Raw genomic sequence first — 21,283 nt, 5'->3', positions numbered from 1 at the left:
TGCTGGAAGATGAGCCCCCTGGGTTGGAAGGCACTCAAAATACACAATGGTGGAAACAATGGACTTGAGCGTACCAATGATTGTAAAAAATGGCACGTTTCGTTCTGTTGTAAATGGGGTCACCATGAGTCAGAGCTGACTCAATGATAACTAACAATAAATGACTAATGACATTGAGCATCTCTTCATGTGTTAGTTGACCATTTGTATATCCTTTCGGTGAAATATATATTCAAGTATTTTCCCCATTTTTTTGATTGGTTATTTTTTTGTTGTTAAGTTGTAGGAAGTTTTTAATATATTCTGGTTATATATATCCATGCTCATATATATAAGGAACCCTAGTGGTGCGGTAGTTAAGTGCTCAGCTACTAACTGGAAGGTCTGGAGGTTGGAACCCATCAGAGGCTCCACAGGAGAAAAGACTTGGTGATCTATCTGCTCCGGTAAAGATGACAGCCTTGGAAATCCTACGGGGGCAGTTCTGCTCTGTCCTATAGGGTCGCTGTGAGTCCGAATCGACTTGATGTCGCCCAACAACAACAGCAGATAGATGGATCCCCCAAATTTTCTCCCAATTTATAGGTTGTCTTTTCAGTTTGTTGATAGACCTTTGATGCACGCCCCTCCCCCCTTTTAATAACTGATAGTTTTAGAAACTCTTAGAGGGGTAGTTTCAAAATCCGCAGTGTATTTTTAAGTTATATTTTAAAATTTTTATTTCGAGATGTCTTTTGTAAATCTTTTGTTCAATGTCTAATTCACTTTCAGGCCCTCTATGCCCTCAAAATTTATCCTAGGGAATAAGCCGATCATTCCTGTCCACTTGTTCGGCTGGTTTTAATTTTATCAAACTAAGTTTCGATTTATGGGGATTTCATTTACTACTCTAGTTTTTAATTTTACCATCCATCAGACTCCTAGGACTCAATCACGCGGGCAATACGATTAAGCCGGAGTCAATTTGAAGGTTCCCTGGAGTCCTGATATCAGCCAGTCCGGTGCCGATCCCTCTCTCGCGATATTTTGAAAGCGGAAGTGAGTTAAATTCCAGGAGTCTGAACGCAGCGGGGTCTCGGTTGATGCTGGCGGTTGCTGTGCAAGTTGTTTTCAAGATTTCCTCGTCTAGGGCCTGGCCTGGCTCTGTCTACGTCGTTACTGGCGGCACTTCCCACCTCGGGCCGGTAGGATGCGGGTGGCTGTGGCCGGCTGCTGCCACGGCGAGCTGGACAAGATCTATGAGACGCTGGCGCTGGCGGAGCGGCGCGGCCCGGGGCCGGTGGACCTGCTGCTGTGCTGCGGCGACTTCCAGGCGGTGCGCAACGAGGCCGACCTGCGCTGCATGGCCGTACCGCCCAAGTATCGCCACATGCAGACCTTCTACAGGTAAAGGCAAGGCCCGGCCTTAGACGCGGCGAGCGAGGTGTTGACTTCAGCAGTGGGGAGAGAAGCCGCGCTGGGTTACAGTTTCCTTCTGCCCCCGCCCGAGTACTTATCTTTGTTCGTGCTGTGTCCGCAAGGCCTGGCGGCTCAGTAAAGGTCACTTGCCTTCTTTCTTTTCTCCCGTCGTATCAGTTTCACAAGGGATTGCAGCCCGTGGGGAGTGAATTAGAACTCGGAGGTAGAAACGGACAGATTTAGATACGTACCTTGTTCTTAATAGAACTCTAGTACTGGTTCATTTAATGATCCAGGAGTTGTTATTCGACGCCTGTATGTGCTAAACCGTAACCGTAAACCCGTTGCCGTGGAGTCGATTCTGATTCATAGCGACTCTATAGGACAGAGTAGAACTTGTCCCTTAGAGTTTCCAAGGAGTGGCTGGTGGATTCAAACTGCTGACCTTTTGGTTCTCAGCCAAGCTCTTAACCACTACGCCATCAGGGCTCCCGGTATGTGCTAGTTCACGTTTTAGAAGTTGAGATTATAAGCAGTGAACTCGACAAAGTTTCTGACCTTGTTCTGGCTTGGAACTTAAGGTGGCATTTCTTCGTTCTTAAGGACAAGGGTGGAACTGGGCAATTTGCCTAGACAGAGCTTTTTAATTTTTTATGATACGTTCAGATTTTTCTTCTGACCTTATTTTGCTTTTCTGTTACACCTAATTGTGATAACTGACAGCTTTACCCTTATGATGTTCTAGGTATTATTCTGGAGAGAAAAAGGCCCCAGTTCTCACAATCTTCATTGGGGGAAACCATGAAGCCTCAAATCATTTGCAGGAGTTACCGTATGGTGGCTGGGTGGCACCAAACATTTATTATTTAGGTATGTGTTCCTCGGTAAATTTTTAGTTTGATGGGATGAAAGAGCTTGTCAGGATTTGTAGACCACTTGGGCAGCATTTTGAGATATATGGTGTTTTGGAAATGTCACTTAGTTTAAATAGTTAATGAAATTTTAATTTAAATAGTTAATCATGAAAGTAGGCCAGTGCTTCCTCTGCTTTTTGTTTTTTTTAGCAGTAAATATTTAACTGCAAAGGTCTTACACACTGTTCGCAGTCCCTTTATTTTCTTTTACTCTTTTTATTAAGGAAAAAAAAAACCTTTAAGCTTTTCTATAAGGGAATTGTTAAGCATACACAAAAGTAGAGATTAGTATAATGAATCTCTGTACCCATTATCCAGCTTCAGCAACCGTTATCATTCTGCCATCCTTGTTTCAACCCTGCCTTCTTTTTGGCAGGAGAGATGACTGGAGTATTTTGAAGGAAATCCTATCTATCATATTATTTTACCTGTAAATTTTTTAGTGCATATTTCTAAATGATAAGGATTTTTAAGTACCACAACTACAGTACTATTATTATACCTAATTAAAACCCATTGCAGTCAAGTTGCTTCCGACTCATAGTGACTATAGGACAGAGTAGAACTGCCCCATAGGGTTTCCAAGGAGCAGCTGGTGGACTCGAACTGCTGACCTTTTGGTTAGCAGCTATTGCTCTTAACCACTGTGCCACCGGGGCTCCTATCTAACTGAAGTAACAATAATTTCTTAGTATCTGTTGCCTAGTTCATGTTCAGATTTACCTGATTATCTCAGAGATATCTGTATTACAGTTGGTTTGTTCAAATAGGATCCATACAAGGTCCACCCATTTTGTTTGGTTGCCATGACTCTGAAGTCTCTTAGTCTGTAATGGTTTCTTCTCTCTCTCTTTTCTTCGCGTGTTATTTATTTGTTGAAGAAAATGGGAAATTTGCTCTGTAGAATTACCTACATTTTTAATTTAGCTGATTGGATTCCTTGTGTTGTTGTTTAAGATGTTCCTTTTATCCTATGCATTTTCTGTAAACTGGCATCTAGATTTAGAGGTCTGGTTAAATTCTGTTTGAGCTCTAGTCCCTTTAAACTATACAGTTCTTTAATCTCTGTTGAAGTGTATTTTTTTATAAAAGTATTTACGGGTTTTCCAGTGGTGAAATTATAACTTCAGAAATTTTAGTTTCTCTACTTCATTACTGATTGATCATCTCTTGACAATTGCAGTATGGTCCAAAGGTGAAATTGTCAGATGATGATCAGTTGGAAATGAAGTATAGAAAGTACAGGTTGTTTATACCTTGTACCTGTTGACTTTGAGATCTGTAACATCTAAATCTATCATAGGACATTTTCTTCTATTTCCCCTACCCAATCCCCATATTCAGTTAAGCCACCAAATTATGTCTGTTTCCTTCTTAATACCTTATGTCATTTGTCCCTTCCTTTTTGCTTAGTCTCTTGGCTGATTTGCTTCCAAGCTCCCCTCTTCAAACCCTTAACAAACCCAAATCAAACCCGACACTGTAGAGTCGATTCCAACTCATAGTGACCCTATGGGACAGAGTAGAACTGCCCCATAGGGTTTCCAAGGCTGTAAATCTCTACTCCGCATCTTTGTCTTGTGGAGCAGCTGGTGAGTTCGAACTCCTGACCTTTTGGTTAGCAGCTGAGCACTTAACCATCTTGTCTACCTTATGTATTGTTGACGTCTTACAGTGTAAAAGATAACCTCATCATGATGCTTAATTTTCACATAATTTTAGGACTGCATGGAAGTCCAAGCCTTTAAGTGGCTCATTCAGTTAGTAAAGAGATCACTTTTCTTTTGCCTATAGTGACTTTATTTAACTGCATAATTTTTTTTCAGGTTTGGCTGGTGTGGTAAAATACCGAGGTTTAAGGATCGGTGGGATCTCTGGTATCTTTAAATCTCATGACTATCGAAAAGGTATTGTTATTTTGAGTTATTTTTAGACTTTAAAACTTGTATGTCCCAGAATAACTTAAGCATAATATAGTTTGACTATTAGTTTTCTTTAGAGTTTTTTTAATGAACTATTTGTAATTTTTAAATTATAGACTATTTTATACATAATAAAATATGGAGAACCATATAACATATATCTGTGTATCCATCATTCAGTTTTATCAAGTATTAGGATATTACCATATTTAATTTTGATTTTTAAGAAAGAAAACAGTACAGATAAAAGTGAAGTTCATTGTTTACTTGTCCTCAATTCCCTGCCCCTCCTTTTGTCCCTCCATCTCCTGCCAGGCGGTCACTATTCTGAATTTGGCGTTTGTCATTCTCTTGGTTATTTTTATATCATTACAGCATATGTAAGATGTTTAAACAATGTGTTATAAGGCATGTTTTAAACTTCATATGCTATATCATGTTGCTTGTGTCTTTCTGGAACTTGCTTCTTTAACGTTTTTGAAATCCATGTTGATACATGTAGCTCTAATCCATCTGTTTTAATTTGTGAATAGTATTTTATTGTCTGGGGCAGTTCTACTCTGTCCTATAGGGTCGCTATGAGTCGGAATCGACTCAACGGCAACAGGTTTGCTTTGGTTTGGTTTTTACTTTATTGTATCAGTATACCAAAACTGAAAAACCAAACCCATTATAGTCGAGTCGATTACAACTCATAGTGACCCTGTAATAAATAAGTTGGTAGCTAAAATTTATAATCTCATTGAAACTCTTAAATCACAAGTCTGTTCCCTGCGCCCTACTCCCCATGATTCTAATCTGTTAGCATGGGCATATACTGACAAGCTGTCTCCTAAATGGCAGGGGTAGGGGCAGATTGGAACCATGCTTTGGAGGACAGTTGGTAGTATCTCTGGAAATTATAAGTGTACTCTGACTCAGGAGTTCCACTTCCAGGAATTTATTTCCAGATATATTCTAAGTAAAGTGATATGTACAAAGTTATTTCAGTATTGTTTGTAATAGCAAATAGTAGGAACTAGTTAAATATATCATGGTATAACTGTGCAATATAATGCTATGAGCCATTTAAAAAAAAAGAAGTTCTATTTGTAACTAGTGTGGAAAGATCTCCAAGATAGGTTAAGAGAAAAAAGCAAGCATGGAATATGTATAAAGTATACAACCATTTGTGTAATCGAAGGGATAGAAAAATTTGTGTATTTATTATATGTGCAGATGGTGTCCTGGAATAAAATACAAGAACTTGATTAACGTTGGTTGCCTCTAGGTAGGGTTACTGATGGCTGAGGGACAGGAATGGGAAGAGGGCCTTTTTTTTTTTTAAAGCAGCTTTATTGAAGTAAAGTTTATGTACTATTGTAAGTATACAATTAAGTAATTTTAGTAAATTTATAGAGCTCTGCAGTCATCACCACCATCCAGATTTAGAACATTTCCATTACCCCAGAAAGGTTTCTTGTGCCCATTTGCAGTTGATTTCTGCTCTTACCCTAGCCCTAGGCCACCAACCACTCATCTCTCTAGGAGAGACACTTTTTTACTCTATGCTTTTCTTATGGTATCTTTTAAATGTTAAACTCTGAGAGTATATAATCTACTCCAAAATGAAATATAATTCAATTTTAAAAATCACAAGCTCCACAATTATTTATAGTTTCTGGTCTATTCCCATTAAACCCATTGCCATCGAGTTGATTGTGACTTTTTGAGACCCTGTAAGCATAGAGTGGAACTGCCCCATAGAGTTTCCAAGCCTGCAAATCCTTACAGAAGCAGGCTGCCACAGCTTTCTCCCGCGGAGTGGCTGGTGGGTTTGAACTGCTGATTTTTTAGTTAGCAGCCGAGTGCTGTAACCACTGTGCAGCCAGGCTCCTTGCTAGGTAGTAAATACCAGCGTTTTAAGAGCAGTGGATTTTTTTTTTTTTTTTTTTTTAGAGTTTTAATAACCAAAAATTGATGATAAATGTCAATTTTGTGGAAGTGTAAATATGTATTTGTATTTGCAGTACTTGAGGGAATTGAATATAGTTTATTTCTCTTCTTTCAATTTAAGGTCATTTTGAGTGCCCACCTTATAATTCATCCACAATAAGAAGTATATATCATGTGAGAAATATTGAAGTTTATAAATTGAAACAGGTATGTAAAAGGCACGTTACAGCTGACTTAAAAAAATTCGAAGTAATTCTGTACCAAAATGTTTTTTGATCATTTTGGTATGCCACTTCCAAGAAGAGCTTAATTTGATATTTTTAAAATTTAGATGTTGCTTTTAGGAGGTTCACAGGTGGACGTTTTTTATTTTAATGGTTATGGCTTTATGTTAGTGAGTAATAATAAAATATTTAATCCATGATTTCAGATATTATTACTTAGGATAAGGCTAGAGAATATACAGTAAAACCTATGAAAGCTCTAACCTTTGTAAGGCAGAAACTTGTCAGAGAAGGAAAACTCAAGTATTTCCCACTAATAGAGAGCAATAGAAAAGTGGTAAGACTGCACCCTGTTAAAGGTGGAAAACTTGCAAGACCTGGAAAATCAAGGCGGTAGCATCAAGTTCCAACTCTCACAGGTTTCACTGTATCTTGAAATAAAGTGAAACTAAAGAAAGTATTAAAATATTTATTTTAAATAGTAAATAATATAATTAAATAGAAAATAAATAGTAGTAAAGATGATAGAGAACATGAGAAAATTGTGAAGAGGGTATCAAAACACTGGCTTAATTAGAGAGTAGAAGGTTTTTGTTTGAGAACCCACTAAGTACCCAACACTGAGCTAGCAGTTTTCACACAAAGTATTTCATATAATAACCTAAATCCTGTGAGGTAGCTGTTACTCTTAACTTCATCACTTTAAGAATGAGGAGCCAAAGCTCAGACAGGTAAATAACCTAGGACTTCCCAAGTAAGTGGTAGAGCCGACCTGATTTTTGATCTCATGCCCTTCTTACCACATCATACAACCTGTACAGGAGTATAAGGCTGTTCACAGGCATTTCTTTTACGCCCCGTTTGTACCTACCGTTTCTTACCTTGAATGTTTTTCCCTTTCCACCTTTCTAAATCCTACCAGTCTTTAAGACCCAGCCTAGATGCTACTTCCCAGCCAGTGTTCTAGTTTAAAGTCATCATCTTTGTCTGAATTTTCATTGCATCTATTGCCCATAGCACTTATTCAGTGGTTAGTCACATCTAATATTTTGTATTATCTGAAACAGTTACTCAAATTGGTTTAAAATAGTTTCCCAAGTATTTGTGTCAGATTACTTGCAGGTGCTGGGGATGAGTAATGTATGGCGTATGTTTTGTATCCTCCCTATGAAGACACCAACCACTTTAAATACTTACAATACGCCCTATTTTTATGCAAGTAACTTGCACCTTCTATGTTTGTTAGTCAACCCGCCTTCTCCCCTGAAAGTTGTTTTCATAAGCACTGCTATGCCACTCTTTTTTTTACACGTGCTATAAAAAGAAAGAAATTAACGTAGCATGCTTAGGAGAATACCTTGTGGCGGGGGTGGGGAGAGCACAGTTTGCAAACAAACGTAGAAAGGTGCACATTATTTTCATAAAATACAGTAGTTTATGTAGTAAGCGGAGAGGTTTTTGTATGTACTATGTGTCTTAATTATCTAGTGCTGCTATAACAAATACCACAAATAAGTGGCTTTAACAAACAGAAATTTATTTTCTCACAGTTTAGGAGACTAGATGTGTGAATTCAGGGTGCTGGCTCTAGGGGAAGGCTTTCTTTCTGTGCAGGCTCTGGAGGGAGGTGGTTGTCTCTTTTAGCTTCTGCTCTTGGACGATCGATCTTCGTGTGGCTTGGAATCTCTCTTCCCCCATCTCTGCTTCTCTCCCTTGTTCAGTCTATTTTATATTTCAAAAGAGATCAACTTAAGACACACCGTACACTAATCCTGTCTCATTAACTTAACAAAGACAACCCATTCCCAACGTGTGTACACACACACACACTTTTTTTTTTTTGGTTTTAACGAGAGAAGTTTATTTCCTCCCCGGCAAAGTAGGCTAAAAGTCCAAATTCAGGGTGTCAGCTCCAAGGGAAGTCTTTCTCTCTCTGTCGGCCTTCTCATCAGTGTTCCCCTGGACTAGGAGCTTCTCGGCGCAGGGACCCCAGTCCAAAGGACGCATTCTGCTCTTGGTACTGCTCTCTTGGTGGTATGAGGTCCCCCTGTCTCACTGCTCTCTTCTATCTTTTATATCTCAAGAGATTGCCTCAGGACACAATCCAGTCTTGTAGATCCAGTCCTGCCTTAAAACTGCCACCTGTCCTCCCTCATTAACATCATAGAGGCAGGGTTTACAACATATAGGAAAATAACACAGTACCAGGAATCATGGCCCAGCCAAACTGATATACACATTTTTTGGGGGACATAATTCAAACCATGACATTCCACCCTTTGGCCCCCAAAAAATCACATCCTTGCAACATGGAAAACATATTCACCACATCATATCATAGCAAAAGTCTTGACTCCAAGTCCAAAATCCAAAAAATTCCTCTTCATCTGTGAAATCTAGAATACAAGTTATCTACTTCCAAAGTTACAATGGCAGAACAGGCATAAGCTAGACATTTCCATTACAAATGGGAGAAATTGCAGGGAAAGAGGCATAACAGGCACCAAGCAAGTTAGCAGAACACATTACACTAGCCCTCAAGGCTTTGAAAATAATCTGTTCTCTGAGACAATTTACACAATAGCGCTGCCCTCCAGACTCTAGGTATTGGCCATAGTCTCTGGATTTTGAGTGGAGGCCTGTCGGCCCTGGGCTTCAGCTCTGCCTTCCAGGTCCACTGGGACAGCAACTCTGCTCCCTTGGCTTTAGGCGCACCATTCTCCTAGTTCCCTTAGAAACACCAGAGTCCACGGCTCCACCCTTTGAAACCCCTGAGGTCATGGCCATACCTTTTGAGGCTGAAGCAGCTCGGCTTCTTGCTTCCCTTGTCTCTTCAGCTTCTGCTTCCTATGACCTCTTGGCCCTCGGGCCTCATGCCCGCATCTGCCCTGCTGGGGCAAGTGTTCCAAAGCTCAGTAGCTCCACAGGTATAAGTGCCCAGAGGCACCCCACTCTGCCAGAAAGCCTCATGCACACAGACACTCAGCTGTCTTGCTCCATGGGTCGGCAAGCCTAGCTCCACTGATAAGTGCCCAGAGGCACCCCACTCCACCAGGAAGCCTCCTGCACACAGGTACTCAGCTCTCTTGCTCCATGGGTCGGCCCCAGTGCCGTCTTTACCGGTCTCCTGGTTCTGCTGCTGCTGCTTCTCTGCTGCTGCTGGTTGTCTGTCACTGCCGCATATCTATCCATTCACAGTTTTAAAACCACTTCCACATTTTAGGTATCTGTTAGAGCAGCACCCCACTCTCGGTACCAAATTCTGTCTTAGTCATCTAGTGCTGCCGTAAGAGAAATACCACTAGTGGATGGTTTTAATGAAGAGAAGTTTATTTTGTCACCGTCAAAGTAGGCTAAAAGTCCAAATTCAGGGCGTCAGCTCCAGGGGAAGTCTTTCTCTCTCTGTCGGCCTTCTCATCAGTGTTCCCCTGGACTAGGAGCTTCTCGGCGCAGGGACCCCAGTCCAAAGGACGCACTCTGCTCCCGGCACTGCTTTCTTGATGGTATGAGGCCCCCCCCCCCACATTTTTAATGAACTCACATAGCGTTATGGATTGAATTATGTCCCCCCAAAATAGGTGTTCTGAATCCTCACCTCTGTGCCTTTGTTAAAGCCATCCACTTGTGGTATTTCTGTTATAGCAGCACTATATAACTAAGACAGTGATTGAGTAGCTTAGTGTTTCTATGGCTTTCTTAAAGTGTCGTTAGAATGAATTATACAGAGATCTAAGAGGGTGAGTGGTTATGTGGACAGGTGAAGGGTCATGCAGTGGTGGTGGGGAGAAAGGAGGATTTCTTTTGGTCTGTGTTTAAGAATTTGCTTTCTTTTTCTTTTTAAGTTGAAGCAGCCTATGGATGTATTCTTATCTCATGATTGGCCAAGAAGTATATATCATTACGGAAATAAGAAGCAACTTCTTAAGGCTAAGTCTTTTTTCCGACAAGAAGTGGAAAATAACACATTAGGAAGTCCTGCTGCCTCGGAGCTCTTAGAGCACCTAAAACCTACTTACTGGTTTTCTGCACACCTTCATGTGAAGTTTGCAGCCTTGATGCAGCACCAGGTAGAAGACAAAGTATTTTATTCATTCATTGAAAGTTACTGAATATCTATGTACTAGGTACTGCTTGCACAGTTGTAAGGTTAGAGAAAGAAATAGAAGATAACTTTCCTTTTGTGAGTAGCTCATTATCCAGAGGGGAAAGAGACAAGAAAGTACAAAACAGTGTAATAAGTTTGGGGTGGAGCAATGCTAGGATGATGCTGTGGGAGTACCTAAGCCAAACTGTGGTGGGAATGGGATATGGGCAGAGATGAAGAGATAGAGAAGGTTTCCCAAAGGAATTGATTCCTGAGCTGAGTCTTGAAGTACCAGGAAGAGATAGACCATAAGGGCATGCCAGGTACAGGCAGTGGCTGTTGTTTGTTGTCGAGTCGATTCTGACTCATGGTGATCCCATGTCTGCAGAGGAGAACTGTTCTGTAGGGTTTTCAGGGTGTGCCCTTTTGGAAGCAGATCACCAGGCATGTCTTCCAAGGTGCCTCTGAGTGGGTTTGAACCACCAGCCTTCCAGCTAGTGGTCAAGTGTTGAACTGTTCGCACCACCCAGGGACTCCTGTGCAAAGGCTAGACGTCTGGGAGCATGGTACATTTGAAGAACTGCAGCTAGTTGCTATTGCTGAGACATAGGGAGAGATGAAGCAAAATTATCACTGCCTCTGAGCCATGCTCTGTGGTTTGGCTTTTAGATAGAAGGTGATGGGGAAACAGTGAAAAGTTAAGTTGGAGAATAATAAAATCAAAATTTCATTTTAGAAAGATTAGTTTGGCAGCAATTTTGTGTATGGATTGGAGTGATATGAAATGGGATACCGAGGGCCTAAATAGGAGACTATTCAGCAAAAAATAATGAAGTTCTAACTTAAAGCTAAGAGAGAATGCAGAGAATGAAGCACCATCAGGATTTGGTGGCAGAGGGAGGAGGGAGTCTTGGATGACTACCAGAGTTTTTACTGCATAACTCTGTAGATGATAGTGCTTGGTGGAAGGTAGAGAATATATAATTAGGCTTTTATGGAAACATGAAGTTTTTCCTTCCTTTTACCATCAATTCTGACTGAAATCTGACTTTCATATAAAATATCCCATGGGGAAAATCTTTAGGAAATGTTGGGTTAATGAAGTTAGAGATTTTTTCTTGGGGCCCTTACAGTAGAATTTCTGAGATCCTTTAATGTGCTAATGGACATTGCCATTCTCCAAGAGTGGAATATGGTTTGTAGTGCTTCCCAGAGTTACTTGACTAAAGACTTTTCCGTGGTATAGGTATACCTTTTCAGTGTTCCTCCAAGGAGGGTTCTGCCTGAAAATATTCCTCCAGGCCCTTCCTGTTGTAGTGGGCTTATTCTCTTCTCAGTTTCACTGGGAGAAGGAGGTTGCTGTTCTCATTTTTCCTTTGAGCCACTGCCACTTGATTTAAAAACTATCTTCCTTTAAAGCTGATTATCTGTTTATGTCAGTCACCTTGTCCGTATCTGTTACTCTCTTCTATCTCTTAGGGCTCATAACATTCTTCGGTTTTTACTGAAAAATCTGGTTTCCTATTTTTTCCCTACTCCCATCATCTGTCATCAACCTTAGCGACTTGTAACTGTGCATTAATAATGCTTTTGATCTGCTTTTATTAGCTCCCCAACCTCCCCTCACTTCGCCAGTGTTCTGTTTTAGTGCCTTCATCAGCATCAAAGATCATCTTTCCTCAGAACTGCTGTCCTGCTAAGATGTGCCTGTAATCTGTGCTTTCTGCTTGTCGTCACACCAGAAATGAACTGATATACCTGATCCTCAGCAGGACTTTGCATAGCTCACTTCCTTTTTTCCTCCATGTGCTTTACTGTTTTCAGTGATGCTGTGTTGTACTGCTTCCAATGTGGCTTTCATTTTTGTGATTTTTCCCAATTCACTTAAAAAAATTTTTTTATTATAGTTTACATACCGTAAAATTCACTCATTTTAAGTGTACAGTTCAGTGATTTTTGGTAACTTTTCAGAGTTGTGCAGACATCATCTTAATCCAGTTTTAGAACATTTCTGTCACCTCCAAAAGATCCCTTATGCCTACTTGCAGTCTTCCTTCCTACCTCCAGCCCCAGTCAACTACTAATAGCTTTCTGTTTCTATAGCTTTCCCTTTTCTGCACATTTCATATACATGAAATCATACAATATATAGTCTTTTTTGTCTGGCTTCTTTCATTTTGCATGTTTTTTCTGATTCATCCATGTTGTAGCATGTATCACTATTTTTTTTTTTTTTATTGATGTCCATTAGCACATATGGAATACTGTTTCATTCTACAGATATAGCTCATTGTACTTTTGGTGTTGCATCTAAAAAATTTTTGCCTAACTCAAGGTTATCAAAATTTTCTCCTCTGGTTTTCTCTAAAAGTTTTATAGTTTTAGCTTTGCCAATTTACTTTTAAGGTCTTCTGCCTTATTTCTTCTTTATCCTTGTGTTATGTGCTTTGATTTATCATTATCATCCTCATCATGATCATCATGATCATCGTTAGTTTTTGCCTTGACTTTTGGAAAGAAACTGAAGCTGAGAGGTTAAGTGCCTAGCCCATGGTTGCCCAGGTGGGTACAGAACTGACTTATTTTGGAGAAGTAACAGTCATTCCTTTGGCACCCAATTTAGGGGTATACATAATAAAGATTATTTCCGTTCTAGTCAATGTGTGAGTTACCTGTGACGTTTGAACATTCTTTCTTAAATCATTGCTCATGTTATCTAGGCTAAAGATAAAGGACAGCCAGCCAAAGCAACCAGATTTTTAGCATTGGACAAATGCTTACCGCATAGAGACTTTCTTCAGGTAAAGAAATAATGGAATACTTTTGCAATGTAGTTTTACACTTTTTTGTTACGTTATATTACGTTTTTTAAGATATTAAGAATACACATGTATTTCTTAAAATTACCCATTTCTCCCTGTAGGTAATAGAAATAGAACATGACCCCAGTGCTCCTGATTACTTGGAGTATGATATTGAATGGCTCACCATTCTCAGGGCTACTAATGATCTTATTAATGTGACTGGGCGCCTATGGAATATGCCTGAAAATAACGGCCTGTATACAAGGTAAGTGTGACCTTATTTAGAACTTTCTGTCTCCATTGCAGTTGTCTCCCTCCCTTCCCCTCCCCTTTTTCTTCATTGTAGTAAATACGTAACAAAGCATTTGCCGTTTCAACATTCTTCACATATACAGTTCAGTGACATTAACTTATGTTCATCATTCAACCATCACCCTTACCTGTTCCTAAATTTTTCCATCAAAAGTGAAGGAATTATTGTTGAATGGATGTTAGAACAGTTCAAGGTTTACTGTCTGCTATAGTTTAGGAAGCTATAAGTTTTCCATCTAATGGAGACAAGAAAATGGAGTGTTGAGTGCCAGCCTAAATAAGTGTATATGTGAATAAGTATGCATAAAACTATAATATGGTAGAGATTTGGTTCGTACAGTAAAATAATTTGTTTGTTTTAGGATGTGAGTTAAGGACTGCTTTTTCTAAAAGTTTTTATTTCAAAATGGCTAAATTAATTATCACCTTGATTTTACTAAATGGAATTTTGATATATTATCCCTGAGGCTGGTAAAATGTAAAAAGCTATTTTTTGGACTTTCATAGGTGGGACTATAGTGCAACAGAAGAAGCTATGAAAGGAGTATTGGAAAAATTGAATCATGACCTCAAAGTTCCATGTAACTTTAGTGTAACAGCTGCTTGCTATGACCCTAGCAAGCCACAGAACCAAATGCAGCTGCTTCATAGGATCAGTCCTCAGACTACTGAATTTTGTGCTCAACTTGGCATCACAGACATTAATGTCAGGCTTCAGAAGGCCAAGGAAGAACCTTACTTGTGTAATGAAAATGAAGAGCAGGATGACGTGGAGAGTAATGACTCAGGAGAACTTAGTGAATATAACACAGACACCTCTGCCCTGTCCTCTGTTAACCCAGATGAAATAGTGTTAGATGAAGAAGAGGAAGATGCAGACAGCATGCTAAGTGCACACAGTGACACGAATACCTCATCTGTAGGACCTTCTGATCAAGCATCTGACTTTTCTGCAAGCTTCTCTGATGTCAGGATCTTGCCAGGTTCCATGATTGTATCTCCTGATGATACATTGGGCTCCCCAATTGCTACAGAGGGGAAAGCTGGTGATACTATGGAGTCCAGGGATGGGAAGGACTTAATTGAAGCGCCATTGAAGAGGCTGAGTGATGAACATGAACCTGAACAAAGAAAGAAAATTAAGAGGAGGAATCAAGCCATCTATACTGCAGTAGATGATGATGATGTAGCATAAGACAGTTTACTTATCTTAATATATGTAGATACTTGATTCTCAAGTCATTTTTTTTTTAGAGTTGAATTTTTGACTCAATTTAATTTTGTAGTAACAAAGCTACCATTGGGTAATTTTAATGCGGTATTAACTTTGTCTTTAGGCTTTATATGTTTCAGATACAAATGTATTAAAATTTCATATATTTACTTGATTACTTTTTTCCCAAGGCATATGTTACGCACTTTTATTTTTTCAGCAAACACCCACTGAGCACCTACTTTGTGCCAGGCATTCTTCTATAAGATTGGGAATATAAAGATAAGTAAGACAGGGTTTTTGCCTTCAAGGGGTTATTACCAATGTAAATATTTTGGTGTATAAAATATGTATTTCTGTTTTTTACCAAGTCATATTGTATATACCATTATGTATGCTTTCTCTTCATTTATTATAAATATTTTCCCTGGTCAGCTCTTAGTGTCTGTCAAATACAAATTGAAATTGAAGATGATAAATAGAATTTTAGAAAGTAAGTTACTTATAAATACTAAACATTGGTAAACGTAAAATCTTACACTTTATTGCTGAGATTAATGTAACCCTGTTAACTTTTCCATATTATATTTTAGCTTCAGTGGTAATTTTAATGTGACTATAGCCCTGGTGGCATAGTGGTCAAGAGCTACAGCTGCTAACCAAAAAGTTGGCAGTTTGAGTCCACCAGCCGCTCCTTGGAAACTCTATAGGGCAGTTCTACTCTGTCCTATAGGGTCATTGTGAGTCAGAATTGACTTGACGGGCACGGGTTTTATCATACTGTGTAAGGAGCCTTGGCCATACAATGGTTAAAGTGCTCGGCTACTAACTGGAAAGGTAAGCAGTTCGAATCCATTTAGTCACTCTGGGAGAGAAAAATGTGGCAGTTTGCTTCTGTAAAGATTACCGCCTTGGAAACCCTATGGGGCAGTTCCACTCTGTCCCGTAGGGTCGCTTTGAGTCAGAATCGACTCAACAGCAATGAGGTATAATACTTAGTACAGGTGGTTTTGGCACAGTTCAGTTAGTATTAATTATTGGCAGGGATTGAGTTGCACAAATGCTGCCATTCATGCTGCATGGTTCGTCTCTAGTATTAAAGTATTTTTAAAGACCTGTGTGGAAAAACTATACCCTTATCCTGCCTCTGGTTAAAATGCCCTACACTTTGGAGCAGGAGTCATGGAATCCAGAGATTGTTCCAGGACCTCATCATCTCACTGCAGTCCAAACCCAGGAGCAAATTCATGTAGCAGCTGGCTTGTCAGTGCGTGACTTGGAAAAGGCATAGGACTTTTATTGTTATTTCCTTTTTCTTTTTGTTTACTTTCTTTTATAAATAGAATATCTAATTCACATATTTTGATTCTCATTAGTTATTAAAAGAAAGCATTTAAAGCTATGAATTTCCTCCTAATCACTGACTTAATTGTATTCCATAAGTTCTGATATTGCTTTTTTTTCCCAGAAAGTTTTAATAACGATAAAAGCAAAAAGTAGATAAAAAACAAATGTTAGAGTTAATGGTGGTCTCAAAACACAGACAATCCACTAGCTTACCTAATCAAAACTTTAGAAAGCACAAGGACAAAAAATAAAAGGGAGAAATAACCACCGAAACAGGATAGTCAAACCAATAAACATAAGATTACTGCGCATAACTTGGTACAAATAAATTTGAAGCTGAAATGGATAATTAATTTCTTAGGAAAATAGAATTTACTGAAATTCACCCTAGGAGAGATGGAAAGTTTAAACAAATCCTCATAGAAGAAATAGAGAAAATTATCAAAGAATTACTCCACAAAAAGCACCTGATCCACATGGATTCAGGAGAAACTAGCAAACTTTTTAAAGACCAGCTAATCCCTAATGCTATGTAAACTGTTCAAACTAGAGAAAATGAAAGTTTACACATTCTTTTTATGAAGCAAGTGTATCATTGATGCCCAAATCTGATAAAGATTCCATGATAAAGGAAACTAGGAATTAACCTCACTTAAGAACCTTGGTGCAAATGTCGTAAATGAAATACCGATCAATTTTGGGGAAAAGTTTCTAAAAATGACATCTCCCAGCCCAGAAAAACTCTCCACAAATATAGAAGAGAAAGCAACATTTTATTATTGAATAAACATTAAACCAGAATGTGATGCATCATAAGCAATCTGCAAGAGAGATTGCAAAGACAGAAGTCTTAATCCTTTATATAGCTGAGTGAATACAACTTAATAACATTCATGTTTAAGATAAAATTGCTAATTTTCCAGTATTTTGATGTCAGGATACCTGAAGTTATGCTAATTGCCATTCAGGAAACTGGGAGGTAGGGGTGTGACCTTCCTTGATTACATTTCAGAAGAGATGGCTTCCAGGTCCTTGAGGAAACATACTTTTCAGAAAGACAATTGTGTTACTATAAGATAGTAACATTACAACTTTTTACTTATTTCTATTGCTATTTTTACTTTTCTCTGGGCAACTTGTGGTCGCCTAAATACCCAACAAGTTTATGCTAAATTGCAAAGCAATTGTCAGAATTAAACAAGAAGATGAATCAAAAATTTCAGTACAATTTTTGCTTTGGGGAATAACCTTTAAATATTATACCAATAGTCAATGCTTAAACCAAATTCTTGATCAGTAATACACAAAAATATTTTTAGTCACACATTAATTTTACTAACTATTGTGACATCTTTATTGGTTGTGCTTTCAAATACCTGTATTATTTTGTAGTTAATTTCAATTTTCTAGTTTTAACCAATCAAAGCGTAAGGGGTATTTTAACTGTGGCACCTGCTGATCTAAACTTTTAACTAAGAGGTTTTTTTTGGCAAAGCCTAAATAATTTCTCCTGAGTTTTAGTCAATCACATAAATAACATATTTACATGATAATTTAGGCCTCTTAGTAGTTGTTCTGTCTTTCCAAACAAATATTTCTCAAATGGGAAATACATTATCTAGTACCAGTGTTGCTGGAGCCCTGGTGGTGCAAAAAAACCCAAAAACCGATTGCCGTTGAGTAGATTCCGACTCATAGGGACCCTATACTGGTTAAGAACTTGGCTGCTAACTTATGGGGCACTGGTTCAAGAGTACAGATTGAACTTTGTGTTAAATGCACATGGCTCTAACTGTCTTGAGGACAAAGCCATCGAGTGGGCCACTTTTCAAATCAAATCAATAGCAATATTTTGCAAGCCACTACATCTCCATGATTATCTGTCTATATTAGATTCCAAACGACTTGCATCCCAAAGTTAATCAAGTGACATTAGACCTGTTTTCTGCAGTCCCTATCTGAATAACAGTCCCTGTCTGTTGGGCTATTAATTAGATGTTTCTCTTTTCTGTCTCTGTTGGAATAGTCATAGTTTCAATACTCAATTGTTTCCTTAAATATGAACAATCTTTTTTTCTACTTATAAGAAAATTCTTATAATTTTTGAACTGTTCCAAACAGTATAATTCCAAACTATAACAATGTGGTTGTTTTTTAAAAAAATAAAATGTGATTTTTAACATAATTGAAGTAACCACTACCATGAATAGAATAGTAAGGCTGTCTCTGAGAACCCTAGTAAGCTTCCTGGACTACCTCCTTTCAGTTTAGTCCAGTACTAATATCAATTACTCTTGAAAACTGGACGTCCTTTGTGGGAACTGCAATCCAATCTTCCTTTGGTGCAGGCTTCACGTGGAAGCATGAATCTGTTACCAGGTGGAAACCCCAGGTTCTTGTTCGGCATGGCTCGTATTGGCTATTAAATGAGGGACTGAGGTGGGAGAACAGGAAAGGCACCTTTATTTCGTTGTACAAGGAAAAGAAGAGCTGCTGCCGCCAAGACTGCTCCCCAGGGGTGGGCGGGCAAGTTACTTTTAAGGGGTTTACAAGTAGGGTGTTCATACAAATTATGTCAGCAACATTCTTAGTCATCTACGAAGGTGCAATGGGGTTTACATATAACCTCCAAGCAAAAGTGGGGTCAAGCCCAACGAAGGAAACAGGATTTTTAATACAACACTATTGGGGAGGAAGCCAAGCAGAGAAAACAGAATTTTTAATGCAGACTATGGGGGCTATGTCTCAAATCCAGCTGGGTTTTTCTTTTAATAGCCATATGGTCAATCAGCACTTGAAGAGGTCCTTTCCAACTTGAGGACAGCCTGTCTTTTTTTTGGAACACCTTTATGTAGATGAAATCTAGTAGAGAGGAGTGACAGATTTCCTCTAGCAGGTACTTCCAAGTCCTTATGACGTTAAGTCTCAAGGTTTCTAGGGAAGAGAGGAAGACTTTTTAAGTATTGAACATGATTATGGGAGGACTCAATTAAATTGGGCACAGGACATGGGCTCAGACCCAAATTTGTGGGTCTACTAAACATAAGTTTAAAGGGAGAGATTCCATACTTGCTTACCGCCATTCTAATTTTTTATTTTTATTGTACTTCAGGTGAAGGTTTACAGAACAAATAGTTTCTCATTAAACAGTACACATGTTGCCCTATGACAATGGTTAACAACCTCACTACACATCAACACTGTCCTTACTCAACCTTGGGTTCCCTATCACCAGCTTTCCTGTCTCCTTCTGCCTTCTAGCCCTTGTCTCTGGAATGCTGTGCCTCGTTAGTCCCATTTTGTTTTATGTGGCTGTCCAATCCCCAGCTGAATGGTGAACCTCGGAAGTGACTTCACCACTGAGCTAAAAAGGTGTCTGGGAGCCATACTCTCGGGGTTTCTCCAGTCTCCTTTTGGCCAGTAAATCTGGTCTTTTTTGTGTGTGTGTTAGAATTTTGTTCTACATCCTTCTCCAGCTCTGTCCAGAACCCTCTGTTGTGATCCCGGTCAGAGCAGTCAGTGATGGTACCCAGGCACCATCTAGCTGTACTGGACTCAGTCTGGTGGAGGCCTTGGTAGCTGTGGTCCATTAGTCCTTTGGACTCATCTTTTCGTTGTATCCAGTTCTCTTCATTCTCTCTTGCTCCCGAAGGGAAGAGACCAGTGGAGTATCTTAGATGACTGCTCAGAGGCTTTTAAGACCTCAGACGCTACTCACCAAGGTAGAATGTAGAACATTGTCTTTATAAACTGTGTTACGCCAATTGAGCTAGACGTTCCCTGAGACCATGGTCCCCACAGCCCTCCGCCTAGCAATTCAGTCCCTCTGGTAGTTTGGATGTGTCTGTGGAGCTTCCATGACCTTTCCTTGTATAAGTTGTGCTGGTCTCCCTAGTATTGTGTACTGTCTCACCCTTCACAAAAGATACCACTTATCTATTGTCTATTTAGTATTTCTCCCCACCCCTCCCATCCCTCGTAACCAACAAACATTGTTACTTTTTGTGTGTAAACTTTTTCATGGTTTTTTACAGTAGAGGTCTCATACAGTATTTGTCCTTTTGTGATTGACTTATTTCACTCAGCATAATGTCCTCCAGTTTCATCCGTGTTATGAGATGCTTCACAGATTCATTGGCCATTCTAATTTTTAACAAGACTAGTAGTTAAGCTCTGTGATAAAGCTCTGAGCCATTTCAAGCCAGTAGATTGCTAAATTTTAGCTAATTAATTATTATTATTATTTTTTAAGTTCAGTTCATTGCTTTACCTGCCTGGAAGACTGAGGAGCTTATCCAAATCTGCAAACATTTGCATAATTCCTGGACAATAGTAGAAACAAAATGACCTCCTCTGTCAGATTTAATGTTTTGATATTTTAAAAGTGAGAATTATGTATTTTAAGAGAAACTTTACACTATTTTCTGAGTATCTGCTCTTAAACAGGGAAAGACTTTATGTCAGACACCATACACACAAGTAGATAAAAATTTCTTACCTTCCAAAGGCATTACTTCTATGAAAGCCGACTGTCATTAGGTTCCTTGTAGAATTAATTGGGGAAAGCTTCCTGTATTTACCTTGGAAAAACCTTGTCATGGATTGAACTGTATCCCCCAAAAAATGTCTGTTAACTTGCCTAGGCCATGATTCCCAGTATTGTGTGACTGTCCACCATTTTGTCATCTGATGTGATTTTCCTATGTGCTGTTAATCCTATCTCTATGATGTTGATGAGGTGGCGGGATTAGCGGCAGTTATGTTAATGAGGCAGGACTCAATCTACAAGATTGGACTGTGTTTTGAGCCAATCTCTTTTGAGATATAAAAGAGAGAAGCAAGCAGAAAGACATGGCGACCTCATACCACCAAGAAAGTAGTGCCAAAAGAAGAGTGCATCCTTTGGACCTGGGCTCCCTGCCCTGAGAAGCTCCTCGACCAGAGAAGATTGATGACAAGGATCTTCTCCCAGAGTGACAGAGAGACAAAGCCTTCCCCTGGAGCTGGCACCCTGAATTCAGACTTTTAGCCTTCTAGACTGTGAGAGAATAAATTTATCTTTGTTAAAGCCATCCACTTGTGGTATTTCTGTTATAGCAGTCCTAGAAGACTGAGATAAACCCTGTGTTA

General features: G+C 39.2%; 1 protein-coding gene across 3 annotated transcripts; it reads left to right on the top strand.

The window, feature by feature from the left end:
* The first annotated feature begins 1,031 nt into the window (after nt 1-1,031).
* Nucleotides 1,032-17,446, top strand: DBR1 (debranching RNA lariats 1). 3 transcript variants are annotated; one of them, XM_004381435.3, is made up of 8 exons: nt 1,040-1,386; nt 2,144-2,268; nt 4,139-4,219; nt 6,291-6,376; nt 10,236-10,460; nt 13,198-13,278; nt 13,401-13,546; nt 14,101-17,445. In XM_004381435.3, exons 1-8 carry the CDS (start codon nt 1,190-1,192, stop codon nt 14,786-14,788), a joined length of 1,629 nt encoding a protein of 542 aa, XP_004381492.1. In that variant the 5' UTR covers nt 1,040-1,189; the 3' UTR covers nt 14,789-17,445. The 3 variants fall into 3 exon arrangements, with proteins under 3 accessions (XP_023591763.1, XP_023591764.1, XP_004381492.1); XM_023735995.1 differs by lacking the exon at nt 2,144-2,268 and having other exon boundaries at nt 1,032-1,386; XM_023735996.1 differs by lacking the exon at nt 10,236-10,460 and having other exon boundaries at nt 1,039-1,386; nt 14,101-17,446.
* The last annotated feature ends 3,837 nt before the right edge of the window (nt 17,447-21,283 follow it).

The sequence above is a fragment of the Trichechus manatus genome, unplaced genomic scaffold, assembly GCF_000243295.1.
Source record: "Trichechus manatus latirostris isolate Lorelei unplaced genomic scaffold, TriManLat1.0 scaffold00084, whole genome shotgun sequence".
Lineage (NCBI taxonomy): Eukaryota > Metazoa > Chordata > Mammalia > Sirenia > Trichechidae > Trichechus > Trichechus manatus.
This window is presented reverse-complemented; position numbering and strand designations above follow the sequence as displayed.